The sequence below is a fragment of the Trichomycterus rosablanca genome, chromosome 19 (assembly GCF_030014385.1).
Source record: "Trichomycterus rosablanca isolate fTriRos1 chromosome 19, fTriRos1.hap1, whole genome shotgun sequence".
Lineage (NCBI taxonomy): Eukaryota > Metazoa > Chordata > Actinopteri > Siluriformes > Trichomycteridae > Trichomycterus > Trichomycterus rosablanca.
In genome coordinates this window covers 14,813,586-14,829,855 of record NC_086006.1, presented here as the reverse complement: position 1 = coordinate 14,829,855, position 16,270 = coordinate 14,813,586, and the positions used below count along the sequence as shown (strand labels likewise).

At 41.0% G+C, this 16,270-nt stretch overlaps 1 protein-coding gene across 3 annotated transcripts in view; it reads left to right on the top strand.

Moving 5' to 3' along the window:
• Positions 1-16,270, top strand: part of foxp1a (forkhead box P1a) — a 53,188-nt gene that overhangs the window by 19,314 nt on the left and 17,604 nt on the right. Inside the window, exons 3-6 of one of the 3 annotated variants that reach the window (XM_063015472.1) lie at positions 4,364-4,438; positions 15,202-15,339; positions 15,466-15,558; positions 15,668-15,785. In XM_063015472.1, the coding sequence (XP_062871542.1) occupies positions 4,364-4,438; positions 15,202-15,339; positions 15,466-15,558; positions 15,668-15,785 (424 nt within the window). Of the gene's footprint in view, positions 1-4,363; positions 4,439-15,201; positions 15,340-15,465; positions 15,559-15,664; positions 15,786-16,270 lie in introns of all 3 variants that reach the window. The other 2 variants (XM_063015471.1, XM_063015473.1) reach the window with 2 other exon arrangements.

Genomic DNA, 16,270 nt, shown 5'->3' with positions numbered 1-16,270 from the left:
ACCCATTAACATCTATTTAATTGAGAAAATGGATTGAGAAATAGTATTACAGTATGTTTCTTTGTTTATTTGGATTTTATGTTTTACACTTTGGTTCATGACAGGAATGGTAGTTACTCTCACTTGCATGCTAATTCACCTCACTTGCATGTCTTTGGACTGTGGGAGGAAACCGGAGCACCCGGAGAAAACCCACGCAGAAACCGGGAGAACATGCAAACCCCACACAGAAAGGACCCGGACCGCCCCACCTGGGGATCGAACCCAGGACCTTCTTGCTGTGAGGCAACAGTGCTACCTACTTAGCCACTGTGCTGCCCCTTAGTATTACAGTTAATTAGTATTTTTAATGTTTGTACACCGCAACTGATTACTGAGCTCAGGTGTTCAGTTACCATCATTGTTTAGGGAAGGCCTTTTCCTGTTTCCGCATTAGTGTACCCTTGTGCCCAAATCAAGGAATTTGAGACGTGGTTGTCTGGTTTTGTGTGGAAGAACTCCAGTGGCTAACACAGTCAACCTTTATTAAGCACTTTTTGGACAAATTGGAACTAGGGATTTCAGTGAATAACCTATAACAGTTAAGAGTGTGGATTATGTGTAAAAATCAGAAATGAGTGCATGTTGAACTCCACACATATAGACTTGCCTGTAGCTTTTCTTTTCTACACAACTAATGTGGTTATTTTGCTTCCTAAGGGTAGAAATCTGCTTATCATCTTTTAATTACTGAACTGTCAGTAAGAGCATGCTTAGTTCAGAATGCTAAACTAGTTCTGCTCACAATGTTTGTTTATGACACGTTCACTGCTGTTTATCAATAAACTATGAAGACTTGTTGATATAAAACTCTATGATGTGTTTTATGTTTTGATGAGATGCTATAAGCTTCTCGAATAATGGTTAAGCGTCAACCTATAATGGCCAGTAATTGGTTAAGAGAAATTTTCAAAACTTGCATTCCTGATTGGGTCATTGATTGTATGCAAGGCTTTCCCGTCCAAGAATAATGCCTAACCATCTAAATGCTCTTTTAAATGAAGGGTTCTCACTTCTCCCAGACACACCTCAAAATGTTGTGAAAAGCCTTGCCAGAACAGACTGTTGTGTCTGAACAAATGTACATAAAACATGCAGTGTTTGGCCCTGCCCAGGGTGTGTTAATGCTTTGCCCTGTGCATAAATTGTTGCATAAGTGTGCATAAATGTGCACACTCTCTTATAATTAAGGATGTGCCTGTGTTGAGAATTCACATTAAAACTCATGTTAAATAGTAGTCAGTGACACCTGCCATCAATTAGACTCCACTTAACCAGATATCTAGTTTAGCTGTTCTAGTAGGATTTGATTTATTTAGTTGCATCTACGTTACATTTAGCTGCATATACATTTATTTTGTTGCATCTTAGAGCAGAATCCATGGTTTGCGAAGAGCTTACAAAATATCAAAGGGATCTCATCATTGAGGGATATTAGTCAGGAGAAGGGTATAAAAATTTCCAAGGCATTACATATGCCATGGATTACAGTCAAAATTGTCATCTAGTGAATAAAATATGGCACAACACTGGGATTACCAAGAACTGGAGGTTTCTCCAAAACTGATTGAAAAAGTTAAAGCTAATTCAGGAGGCTACAGGTCTACAGTAACGTAAAGAAGCTGCAGGAATTTCTGGCAAGAGCTGTTTGTGTACTACATGTAACAACACTCTCCTGTGTTTTTCATATGTCTGGGTTGTGGGGTAAGGTGGCAGGACACTGTTAGGTTTTTCGGAACATAAAAACGTACATTTAATATGGGAAGTATTACATCCAGACCACATGGTCTATTGTTCAACATGTCGCCGGCTAGGCTCTCTCCCTGACTCCTACAGAAAGGGGGGGGAGGCAGAGCCCGGGGCTTGTTAGCACACTTCATTGGCTCCACCAGCAGTAAAGGAGGAGGAGCCTAGCTGAGTTTAAAAACTGGCGGGGAGAAAGGTTCGGCCTCTTTCTTACGTGGTGTGTCTAGACTGCAGGAGTAAGGAGCGCCGGCCGGCTTAGCTCTGATATATACAGTGTATCACAAAAGTGAGTACACCCCTCACATTTCTGCAGATATTTAAGTATATCTTTTCATGGGACAACACTGACAAAATGACACTTTGACACAATGAAAAGTAGTCTGTGTGCAGCTTATATAACAGTGTAAATTTATTCTTCCCTCAAAATAACTCAATATACAGCCATTAATGTCTAAACCACCGGCAACAAAAGTGAGTACACCCCTTAGTAAAAGTTCCTGAAGTGTCAATATTTTGTGTGGCCACCATTATTTCCCAGAACTGCCTTAACTCTCCTGGGCATGGAGTTTACCAGAGCTTCACAGGTTGCCACTGGAATGCTTTTCCACTCCTCCATGACGACATCACGGAGCTGGCAGATATTAGAGACTTTGCGCTCCTCCACCTTCCGCTTGAGGATGCCCCAAAGATGTTCTATTGGGTTTAGGTCTGGAAACATGCTTGGCCAGTCCATCACCTTTACCCTCAGCCTCTTCAATAAAGCAGTGGTCGTCTTAGAGGTGTGTTTGGGGTCATTATCATGCTGGAACACTGCCCTGCGACCCAGTTTCCGGAGGGAGGGGATCATGCTCTGCTTCAGTATTTCACAGTACATATTGGAGTTCATGTGTCCCTCAATGAAATGTAACTCCCCAACACCTGCTGCACTCATGCAGCCCCAGACCATGGCATTCCCACCACCATGCTTGACTGTAGGCATGACACACTTATCTTTGTACTCCTCACCTGATTGCCGCCACTCATGCTCGAGACCATCTGAACCAAACAAATTAATATTGGTCTCATCAGACCATAGGACATGGTTCCAGTAATCCATGTCCTTTGTTGACATGTCTTCAGCAAACTGTTTGCGGGCTTTCTTGTGTAGAGACTTCAGAAAAGGCTTCCTTCTGGGGTGACAGCAATGCAGACCAATTTGATGTAGTGTGCGGCGTATGGTCTGAGCACTGCCAGGCTGACCCCCCACCTTTTCAATCTCTGCAGCAATGCTGACAGCACTCCTGCGCCTATCTTTCAAAGACAGCAGTTGGATGTGACGCTGAGCACGTGCACTCAGCTTCTTTGGACGACCAACGCGAGGTCTGTTCTGAGTGGACCCTGCTCTTTTAAAACGCTGGATGATCTTGGCCACTGTGCTGCAGCTCAGTTTCAGGGTGTTGGCAATCTTCTTGTAGCCTTGGCCATCTTCATGTAGCGCAACAATTCGTCTTTTAAGATCCTCAGAGAGTTCTTTGCCATGAGGTGCCATGTTGGAACTTTCAGTGACCAGTATGAGAGAGTGTGAGAGCTGTACTACTAAATTGAACACACCTGCTCCCTATGCACACCTGAGACCTAGTAACACTAACAAATCACATGACATTTTGGAGGGAAAATGAAAAGCAGTGCTCAATTTGGACATTTAGGGGTGTAGTCTCTTAGGGGTGTACTCACTTTTGTTGCCGGTGGTTTAGACATTAATGGCTGTATATTGAGTTATTTTGAGGGAAGAATAAATGTACACTGTTATATAAGCTGCACACAGACTACTTTTCATTGTGTCAAAGTGTCATTTTGTCAGTGTTGTCCCATGAAAAGATATACTTAAATATCTGCAGAAATGTGAGGGGTGTACTCACTTTTGTGATACACTGTATATTCACAGATTATTTTTACACTTAATAAAGTGTTTTAAAGAGTACTTTCTGGACTTCTCGACTGCTTTCTTCAGGACCTTTTTGAACCAAAAGATTCATCCTAACAACACCAAGTCTGTCTATATTTTGTGAAAGCTTACATTAGGTCATATGGGAAATGTTTTATGGTCTGGTGAGACCAAGGTTAAACATTTTGTCTATAATTCCAAAAGGTATGTTTGTCACAAAAACAACACTGCACATCACCAAAAGAACATCACACCCACAGAGAAGCATAGTGGTGGACACATTATACTTTGAGGCTGTTTTTATTCACCTGGAACTAGGGCCTTAGCCATTGTGGAGGGGTATTTTAAACAGTTCTAATTATCAGTCAATTTTGGCACAAAACATTCAGATTTGATTGGTGGGGGTTGATGTAAACTAGGCTAAGGACAGCCTTGGTGTCAGAGGGCCAAGGTTTATGAGTCACAGTTTGCTACAATTATATCCACCCATGGCAAACCTGTCTTGTAAAATTTCCAGCAAATAAAGGCTTAATTGTTCTATGCAGTAGTGGATTGACAAAACAGTACATCTGTATATGCTCAAAAACAATGAGAATACCCTGCAGAGATTTCTTGAGCCAATCAGAATTTTGTTATTGTTTTTCGCATCTTCAGGCACTTCAAGTTGCTCAACAACAGCAGAGTGGGGGGAAGTCCCAGAAGAGTTTGGATAAGGAGCCAGAAACACAGGTAGAAGTATAGACTTGTTTACTAATCAGAACACACCCAATGCCCCTACAGATAAATTTGAGCATGCTAATGTTACAATGCTTAAATGATTTAAGACACTAAATGTCTCTACATGTCTACATGTCTGACTTATACTGATATATTCTAACACAGGATTAGTATAGAGCTGGAGGGTAAATGGAGCTTACTAAAATAAACATGAAATGCCTGTAAGTCAGTCTGTTTTTTTTGTTCTGTAAAACTTGAACTTAAATGATTGGACTGAAATATGATTAGACTGGGTTGTGTGGACAATTCAGGTAATGTCATTAGATTTAGTGTTGTTGGCAATACCAACACAGCACTTTTTAAACATGGTTGGACAGTATTCAGGCTATATCGACCCAGAAAGTCTGTCCCCACCATGTTTAGGACTGTTGAAAGAACACTGGTACTGATGGATACACAGCCTTCAGTGTCAATAGAAATGACCAGGTTTGTCATGTAAGGCCCTACCTAATTCATGACCATGAAAACTGCGAAATTTAAGATTTGTGTTTAGTGATTTAACATTTGAAGTATGAAATATGAGGTGCAATATGAGGCGGTCCTAGCAATCACACTGCATCATAATTAAGTTAAAGTAACAGACTTTTCTGTGGTCCTGTGTGCTAACAACAGTTGATGTATGTGTTTACGTACTAAGTGCTTTGGGGATTACATAGTCTGTAAAAAATAAGTGTGCTTCTCTACACACATGATCATCTCTCTGTAGTCTGTGCTCAAAAGAATTATAATAAAGTATCATGCTCCAGATAGTTTGTCTATGTAGTTCATTTCCTTTTATATAAACTCAGCAAACTCTAAAGATGCTGGTTACACTAGCAATCAGTTAGACAAAATGTCCAAGATGTAACTGAGTTTAGAAAACTTCCAACCAATTCTGTGAATGAAATAGTGTGAAAACACACTATTTAGGTGTGTTCATTAGGGTAGGCTGTGCTGTGTATTGTAGAATTCATTAATTCTATCCTTTAATTTATGAGTGTTATTTAATATGTTTGCATATTGAGATGAGCAGGATGTGCAGTATACCTAATAATCTTTGCTGTGTGACTACACTTGCGATTGAGAAAAATGTCTCCTTATACACTTTAGCCAAAATGTCTAAATTCATTCACTTAGTTTAGTGGTTGGACTTGGCACAGACCACTCAATTTCTGTAAAAAAAAAAAAAGGGATGCTAAGTTGGAGCTTACAGTGTCAAGTTACAAAGTCACAGTGGACTTTGCACTGTAATTGAGTTGTGTACTTTCTTCGGAACATTGATATACTCCCCCACCCCCAGTAGTTTTACGAGAGAGTGATGAGCTATAAAATTTCTTGGTTTCATGATATCTGATAGTTGATTCCATTTTGTAAATAACAGCACTGCAATGCTAAAAGGCTTTTTTGTTCTCTGTGGTTTACCATCTGTAGCAGTGCAGAATAACATTATCAGCATTGACTTTGTCTGTTTTTATATGTGTATATATATACAGGATATATATATATATATATATATATATATATATATATATATATATATATATATATATATATATATATATATTTATATATACATACAGGGGTTGGACAAAATAACTGAAACACCTGGTTTTAGACCACAATAATTTATTAGTATGGTGTAGGGCCTCCTTTTGCGGCCAATACAGCGTCAATTCGTCTTGGAAATGACATATACAAGTCCTGCACAGTGGCCAGAGGGATTTTAAGCCATTCTTCTTGCAGGATAGTGGCCAGGTCACTACGTGATGCTGGTGGAGGAAAACGTTTCCTGACTCGCTTCTCCAAAACACCCCAAAGTGGCTCAATAATATTTAGATCTGGTGACTGTGCAGGCCATGGGAGATGTTCAACTTCACTTTCATGTTCATCAAACCAATCTTTCACCAGTCTTGCTGTGTGTATTGGTGCATTGTCATCCTGATACACGGCACCGCCATTGGATGCACATGGTCCTCCAGAATGGTTCGGTAGTCCTTGGCAGTGACGCGCCCATCTAGCACAAGTATTGGGCCAAGGGAATGCCATGATATGGCAGCCCAAACCATCACTGATCCACTGAATTTAATTCTGCCGTGATTTGGGCAGCCGTGGTTTTATGTTTTTTGGATACAATCCGGGTTAGCACCCGAACATCCCTTTCAGACAGCTTCCTCTTGCGTCCACAGTTAATCCTGTTGGATGTGGTTTGTCCTTCTTGGTGGTATGCTGACATTACCCTGGATACCGTGGCTCTTGATACATCACAAAGACTTGCTGTCTTGGTCACAGATGCGCCAGCAAGACGTGCACCAACAATTTGTTCTCTTTTGAACTCTGGTATGTCACCCATAATGTTGTGTGCATTGCAATATTTTGAGCAAAACTGTGCTCTTACCCTGCTAATTGAACCTTCACACTCTGCTCTTACTGGTGCAATGTGCAATTAATGAAGATTGGCCACCAGACTGGTCCAATTTAGCCATGAAACCTCCCACACTAAAATGACAGGTGTTTCAGTTATTTTGTCCAACCCCTGTATATATATATATACAGTGTATCACAAAAGTGAGTACACCCCTCACATTTCTGCAAATATTTCATTATATCTTTTCATGGGACAACACTATAGACATGAAACTTGGATGTAATTTAGAGTAGTCAGTGTACAGCTTGTATAGCAGTGTAGATTTACTGTCTTCTGAAAAAAACTCAACACACAGCCATTAATGTCTAAATAGCTGGCAACATAAGTGAGTACACCCCACAGTGAACATGTCCAAATTGTGCCCAAATGTGTCGTTGTCCCTCCCTGGTGTCATGTGTCAAGGTCCCAGGTGTAAATGGGGAGCAGGGCTGTTAAATTTGGTGTTTTGGGTACAATTCTCTCATACTGGCCACTGGATATTCAACATGGCACCTCATGGCAAAGAACTCTCTGAGGATGTGAGAAATAGAATTGTTGCTCTCCACAAAGATGGCCTGGGCTATAAGAAGATTGCTAACATCCTAAAACTGAGCTACAGCATGGTGGCCAAGGTCATACAGCGGTTTTCCAGGACAGGTTCCACTCGGAACAGGCTTCGCCAGGGTCGACCAAAGAAGTTGAGTCCACGTGTTTGGCGTCATATCCAGAGGTTGGCTTTAAAAAATAGACACGAGTGCTGCCAGCATTGCTGCAGAGGTTGAAGACGTGGGAGGTCAGCCTGTCAGTGCTCAGACCATACGCCGCACACTGCATCAACTCGGTCTGCATGGTCGTCATCCCAGAAGGAAGCTGACGCACAAGAAAGCCCGCAAACAGTTTGCTGAAGACAAGCAGTCCAAGAACATGGATTACTGGAATGCCCTGTGGTCTGACGAGACCAAGATAAACTTGTTTGGCTCAGATGGTGTCCAGCATGTGTGGCGGCGCCCTGGTGAGAAGTACCAAGACAACTGTATCTTGCCTACAGTCAAGCATGGTGGTGGTAGCATCATGGTCTTGGTCTGCATGAGTGTTGCTGGCACTGGGGAGCTGCAGTTCATTGAGGGAAACATGAATTCCAACATGTACTGTGACATTCTGAAACAGAGCATGATCCCCTCCCTTCGAAAACTGGGCCTCATGGCAGTTTTCCAACAGGATAACAACCCCAAACACAACCTCCAAGATGACAACTGCCTTGCTGAGGAAGCTGAAGGTAAAGGTGATTGACTAAACCCAATTGAGCACCTGTGGCACATCCTCAAGTGGAAGGTGGAGGAGTTCAAGGTGTCTAACATCCACCAGCTCCGTGATGTCATCATGGAGGAGTGGAAGAGGATTCCAGTAGCAACCTGTGCAGCTCTGGTGAATTCCATGCCCAGGAGGGTTAAGGCAGTGCTGGATAATAATGGTGGTCACACAAAATATTGACACTTTGGGCACAATTTGGACATGTTCACTGTGGGGTGTACTCACTTATGTTGCCAGCTATTTAGACATTAATGGCTGTGTGTTGAGTTATTTTCAGAAGACAGTAAATCTACACTGCTATACAAGCTGTACACTGACTACTCTAAGTTATATCCAAGTTTCATGTCTATAGTGTTGTCCCATGAAAAGATATAATAAAATATTTGCAGAAATGTGAGGGGTGTACTCACTTTTGTGATACACTGTATATATATATATATATATATATATATATATATATATATATATATATATATATATATATACACACACACACACACAGTTTTGTTTGTCTGAAAAGTGATAAGTATGTTATTCCCCAACCCCCCAAACCCCAAAAAAATTTAGCCCAACCCGAAAATGTTCAAGGTGTTAAGACAAGTAACAAAGGATTTTTTTTAACCGTCTGAGCTTGTCGATTTATGGGCTGTGTTTTCATAAGTGCTTGCTTGTTGACATGTGCTCACTCAAGAGGAGTTGTTCTCTGACACACTGGCAGGAACAATAACAACAACAAAACAATGTTTGGACTTGTCTGTTGTCATGAGACAGGCTACATTAATGTTCTATGAGACTGTGAAAGTAGAATTGTTGTTGCTAATTCATCCGTAGGCACAGGCTAGGCTGCTAGGAGGTGCTCAGTAGACTAAAGTCAGTAGATGGTGTTAACAAGCCCATAGCTCATGTTTTTTTTTATTTAAAAAGGTTTGGATTTCTTAAACAATATTAATAAATATGTTGAATAATTGGATTTTGTTTTCCATTTATTTTTAACAACCACTTTATCCTGGTTAGGGTTCTGGCGTTTCTGGTTTATGTCTGTGTAGACAGCACCACTGAAATTCAAACCCAGATCTCATGACTGGTTGGCTAGACTGATAGACAGATTTTATTTATATAGCTCAACACATTTAATATATAACAAGTGGTTTCTCCAAATTTAACACAAATGCCAATTCTCTGCAGTCTCAGAATTATTCAACCCCCTGAAAGAAACTCTCATATGAGTGCACATTTGCAAATTAGGTGTTGTCTCAAGCACACTTAAAGCAACTAATGGAGTTGGACTGGCTACAAGCTAGTAATAAGTCAAGAGAGTTACCCAAAAAGTTAAGAGATGCCTTGCACAAACAAGGAAAAGGATACTAACAAGGGCAAAGCATAGTTTGCAAGTACAAAGTTAAAGAAACACTGGCTACACTACCTGGACATAGCAGAAACAGGAAGCTATCACCAGCTGCCACCAGATTCCTGAAAACCCACAAGTGACTGCAAAAGACCACCAGCAAAATTTGTGGCAGCAGGCTCAAAGGTCTCCATGCCCAAACTTCAAGATGTACACCTCTACTGACCCAAAAGCACAAGAATAGTCAGCTCCAGTATGCTCAAAACCATATAAATAAGACTTGGAATTCTGTCCTGTGGAGCAATTAAACAAAATTGCAGTTTTTCAGGACTATGGGCCCACAGTATGTCTGGAGGAGAAGAAGTTAAATATATGCTGAAAGGAACACTTTGCCTATAGCGAAACATGGCAGTGGGTCATTATTGCTCTGGGGCTGCTTTGCTTCCTCTAGTACTGCAAACCTACAGCATGCGGAAACCAACATCCCTGAAGATTGTGGAGTGGCCGTCACAGTCCCCTGACTCGAACTATAAATTTAGTATATTTAGTAGGATTTGAAGAAGTTAGAGGGCATTTGAAGGAGATGAAGAGGTTGGGGGGCATTGCATATGAGAAATGGGTTAAGATTCCTTAGGAATGCTGTCAGAAGCTGGTGTCTGGCTATGCATCACGTATGCACCAGGTCATAACAGCAAAATGCAGCTCTACTAAATACTAATAATTACAATAGTAACGCTAGTTCTTAGACTGCAGTAGTCAGTTAAAGTGGCATTTCGTGTTGAATTTCGAGAAACCACTTATGTTATATTAGTTTAAATTGTTTAAATTGTTCTTGGTTTATTGCAAACAGCTAAAAGGCAAATATATATACACTGATCAGTCATAACATTAAAACCACCTCCTTGTTTCTACACTCACTGTCCCTTTTATCAGCTTCACTTACCATATAGAAGCACTTTGTAGTTCTAGCTCTGGATATTTTTGGTTGGTGGACTATTTTCAGTCCAGCAGTGACAGTGAGGTGTTTAAAACCTCCATCAGCGCTGCTGTGTCTTATCCGCTCATACTAGCACAACCACCATGTCAGTGTCACTGCAGTGCTGAGAATGATCCACCACCCAAATAATACCTACTCTGTGGTGGTCCTGTGGGGGGGGGGGGGTCCTGACCATTGAAAAACAGCATGAAAGCGGGCTTAAAAGGTATGTAGAGAAACAGATGGACTACAGTCAGTAATTGTAGAACTACAAAGTGCTTCTATATGGTAAGTGGTGCTAATAAAATGGACAGTGAGTGTAGAAACAAGGAGGTGGTTTTAATGTTATGCCTGATCGGTGTGTATATATATATATATATATATATATATATATATATATATATATATATTATATATATATGTGTGTGTATATGTGTGTGTATATACTGTATATGTGTACAGTGTATCACAAAAGTGAGTACACCCCTCACATTTCTGCAAATATTTCATTATATCTTTTCATGGGACAACACTATAGACATGAAACTTGGATATAACTTAGAGTAGTCAGTGTACAACTTGTATAGCAGTGTAGATTTACTGTCTTCTGAAAATAACTCAACACACAGCCATTAATGTCTAAATAGCTGGCAACATAAGTGAGTACACCCCACAGTGAACATGTCCAAATTGTGCCCAAAGTGTCAATATTTTGTGTGAGCACCATTATTATCCAGCACTGCCTTAACCCTCCTGGGCATGGAATTCACCAGAGCTGCACAGGTTGCTACTGGAATCCTCTTCCACTCCTCCATGATGACATCACGGAGCTGGTGGATGTTAGACACCTTGAACTCCTCCACCTTCCACTTCAGGATGCGCCACAGGTGCTCAATTGGGTTTAGTCCATCACCTTTACCTTTAGCTTCCTCAGCAAGGCAGTTGTCATCTTGGAGGTTGTGTTTGGGGTCGTTATCCTGTTGGAAAACTGCCATGAGGCCCAGTTTTCGAAGGGAGGGGATCATGCTCTGTTTCAGAATGTCACAGTACATGTTGGAATTCATGTTTCACTCAATGAACTGCAGCTCCCCAGTGCCAGCAACACTCATGCAGCCCAAGACCATGATGCTACAACCACCATGCTTGACTGTAGGCAAGATACAGTTGTCTTGGTACTTCTCACCAGGGCGCCGCCACACATGCTGGACACCATCTGAGCCAAACAAGTTTATCTTGGTCTCGTCAGACCACAGGGCATTCCAGTAATCCATGTTCTTGGACTGCTTGTCTTCAGCAAACTGTTTGCGGGCTTTCTTGTGCGTCAGCTTCCTTCTGGGATGACGACCATGCAGACCGAGTTGATGCAGTGTGCGGCGTACGGTCTGAGCACTGACAGGCTGACCTCCCACGTCTTCAACCTCTGCAGCAATGCTGGCAGCACTCGTGTCTATTTTTTAAAGCCAACCTCTGGATATGACGCCGAACACGTGGACTCAACTTCTTTGGTCGACCCTGGCGAAGCCTGTTCCGAGAGGAACCTGTCCTGGAAAACCGCTGTATGACCTTGGCCACCATGCTGTAGCTCAGTTTCAGGGTGTTAGCAATCTTCTTATAGCCCAGGCCATCTTTGTGGAGAGCAACAATTCTATTTCTCACATCCTCAGAGAGTTCTTTGCCATGAGGTGCCATGTTGAATATCCAGTGGCCAGTATGAGAGAATTGTACCCAAAACACCAAATTTAACAGCCCTGCTCCCCATTTACACCTGGGACCTTGACACATGACACCAGGGAGGGACAACGACACATTTGGGCACAATTTGGACATGTTCACTGTGGGGTGTACTCACTTATGTTGCCAGCTATTTAGACATTAATGGCTGTGTGTTGAGTTATTTTCAGAAGACAGTAAATCTACACTGCTATACAAGTTGTACACTGACTACTCTAAGTTATATCCAAGTTTCATGTCTATAGTGTTGTCCCATGAAAAGATATAATGAAATATTTGCAGAAATGTGAGGGGTGTACTCACTTTTGTGATACACTGTATGTATGAATTAGTAAAACAAACATCACATCTAACCTACGTACTATAGTTTAGCCCAAATGTACAGTATTTGCAGTTGCTACCTAAAAGCTTCATAATCTGAGCCAGTGTTAGAACTCTACAGTGCTTACATTTACAGATAGTGTGGGAAAGTGTGTCCATATGTATGTTTGTGTGTGTGTAGGTCAGCTGCTCTATTTCACTCGAATGCTGCCATGACTAGTCCAAAAGCATGTTTACTTGAAGCCTGAAACAGCCTGCATTACTGGAACAGCATGTTTGTTTTTGTTTTGAAGCTGTAATTAAAATGCAATCTCCAGGTTTGTTTTTACAGTTGCTTTGTATCCCTGGGATATTATTTCTGTGGATCCATAAATGTGACTTTAATTATTCTGTTTGTTGTAACCAATTTCACAGAGTAGTGTCTGTGTCCAGGTTTAAACAGCCATAATTGCTTTTGGCTAATATATGCATGCTAGCAAGTCTGAAAACATTTGTGACATCTCTTGTGGGTATTACTGTTTTTCTGTGTTATTGATTTTTGTTTACTCATGTCTGAATTGCTCCAAAACCCTTTAAATTGAGAAGTTGCACATTTTTGTGGAGAGAGGCTCTGTTCCATTCACTTTTAGGGCATGGAAAATCTTTTTCTATCAAAGCACTGTAGACGTTTATTATTTGCATGAGATGTTTATCTGATTGTTTATGTAGCTAAGTCGATCTTGATTAAACTGATTTAATCAGTTGATTGTTTTGATTGTCTAAGCTGTAAGTACTAGAAGGGTGTGTTTCTGGCTTAAATACTAATACCCTTCATGCTTATGGTGTGTCGGCAGCTCAGACACTGACTCGTATAGCGCAGTGGGTTTTAGGTTTAAATCCCAGCAATATGAGCCATTACTGAGCATTTTACTCATAATGTAGTGTCTTTCAATATTGTTGGAAGACTTTGTGTTTGTATTGTGTGTATTGTAAGTGTGTATTTCCTAATAGCTCTTCAAACATCAGTTTTGCTTTTTAAATTAGCATTTAGACAAAATTTTTATCAATTTAGTACTTTTTAATACTATACTATACTATACTAATACTATTCAGGATGTTGACACTAATAATTAACCGATTAACCTGTCCACCTGACAAAGAAGCCAGTTAAAAAGTTAACATTGTTTAATTGGTTAAAATTTGTTCTGATGTTTAATTCCAATTGGGAGCAAAGCTGATTTTGCTGTTTGTATAGAGTAAAATTGCCGATTTAAAACACATGCTTACCCAACCTTAGTGCACATGTGTTAGCTTTGTTTATAACCACATTCATATATTTTAACCATTTTGAACTCCTAATAATTTTAAAGCAAAGAAGATTGTCAAAAACAGAAAAAAGTACAATCATTCAAGTCTGTGTTTTCGGTGCAGCGGGATATTCCGCTAGCACACCAGCGAGATTCTAAACTCCTCTGTTCGAAACTCTGCATTGCCACCGGTCAGCTGGGCGCCATCTAGCGGGCATAATTAGCAGTGCCTGCAGCAGACACTAATTGGTCACCATGTCTGCTATGTGGGTGGGGTCTTCGAATGCTGTGTAAGGACCCTGGTTAGCAGATAGACACATCTGTGCAGTAAGCATGGGTGAAAAGAAGGGATCCGCTAGGACTGCGCACGTGTCTGAGAAGGCGTGAGCAGCAACATACCCAACATTAAATGTAATCAGGGATCCCCCAGCAGCGGAAGACAAATTGACTATGCTAAATCGGGAGAAAATGCATGAATAAACACGTTAATAAAAGAAAGGCTTTAATGTTAAGTAGTTTTTTTTATTTATTTAATAAATTATAAGATGATGATAAGACCTTTATGTAAGATTTTAGCTTGGCTCAACAGAAAGTGCCATGGGCTCCTGTCCCAACTTTAATCATTTACATTTTCAGCATTTAGGAGACGTTTTTATTCAAAGCGACTTAGAGTACTGTGACAGTATATTTTCTAAGCAATTGAGGGTTAAGGACCTTGCTTAAAGGCCCAACAGTGGCAACCTACAAGTGGGTCGCTGGTTCAAGCCCCACCACTTCTAGGTTGCCACTGTTGGGCTGTTTCGATTACTAGTACAGTACCTTAACCATTAGACTACCCCTTTAATCAGGTTTAATCTCAGTGACTTGGACTGTGGCATGGCTCTTGGTGCATCTATATACACTAATGAGCCAAAACATTAGGACCACCCACCTAATATGCTGTCAAAACAGTTCTGACTCTGATGTGGTATCTAGTACTAGGACGTTATGAGCAGGTTTTTCAGCTTCTGCATGTTGCGAAGTGGATTGTCCTACAGTGCATCCTAGTGCTTCTAGGATGGACTGTGGGTCTCTCTTTTGGTTAATGATGCACACATGCATGATTTATCAGACCAACCGACCTTCTTTCATTGCTTAGATGTCCAGTTCTGATTGCTGCGAGGCCACTGTAGTTGCTTTCGATGGTGGACATAAATTAACATGGGCACTTTTTAATTTGCAGTTTGAATGGAGTCAGCTTAATCAGCTAAAATACACAAACCTAAGCAAGAACTTGAAGTTAATGTATCCTAATACAGCACACTTGTGCCTGGGGGGAGTAGTAAAAGTCAGGTGCATTCATACTGTGTTTGTGTGTTGTAGGTGCCTGTGTCATTGGCAATGATGACCTCTCAGGTGATCACACCTCAGCAGATGCAGCAGATTCTCCAACAGCAAGTTCTAAATCCCCAACAACTCCAGCTCCTATTGCAGCAGCAGCAAGCTCTAATGTTGCAGCAGGTTAATGCATTCGCTTATCGATTAAACTACAGCTTATTAAAAAACGAGTTTTTTGTCACAAGACAAATCTGCAGTTCCACTGTAATCGTAAGGAAAATAATCACACATATTTCACTACTGTTGCAGCAACAGCTCCAAGAGTTCTACAAAAAGCAGCAAGAGGAGCTCCGACTGCAGCTCCTCCAACAGCAGCAACACACTGGCAAACCCAGCAAAGATGTAAGACTTTACACAGAACTACTCAATTTCTCATCTAACCCGGCTCACTAGCTCTGTGCTTAGAAGTGTGTAAGTGCTTTGTCCGACCATGTAAATATCTCTTCAGCAGCAGATGATTGTCCAGCAGATGGCTGTCCAACAGCAGCTCCTCTCTCTTCAGCAGCAGCATCTACAAAGACAGGGACTACTGACACTTCCGACCACAGCACTCACCTCACTGTCTCATAGTAAGTACAAGCCCACTCTCTTATTACATATGGTGTAAAAATTACCATACACCATATGGCCAAAAGTATAAAGACATGTCACTTTTAGGGCAGCTTTTTTTTGTAACATTTTAGAGCTTGTATTTTGTCCTTTGTGCTCATACAGTAAAAAAAAAGAGCATTGTGAGGTCCAGTACTGATAAATGAAAAACATGTATTTCCATTAACATTTTAATAATTCTATAGATGTTTAATGAGGTTGAGGTCAGGGCACCGTGTAGGCCAATGGAATTTCTTTTCGGCATTTGTTTATCAATTGGGCATGTGCATAGAGAGATGAGCTATATATTGGAGGAAGGGTGCTGAGTAAAGAGCCGCCATGCGAGAGGAGGAGAGGAAGGCCAAAGACAAGATTTATGGATGCGATGAGAGGACATGTAGACGATGTGACACTGGAGAACGTTCAGATGAATGATCTTCTATGGCAATCCCTAACAGGAGCACCT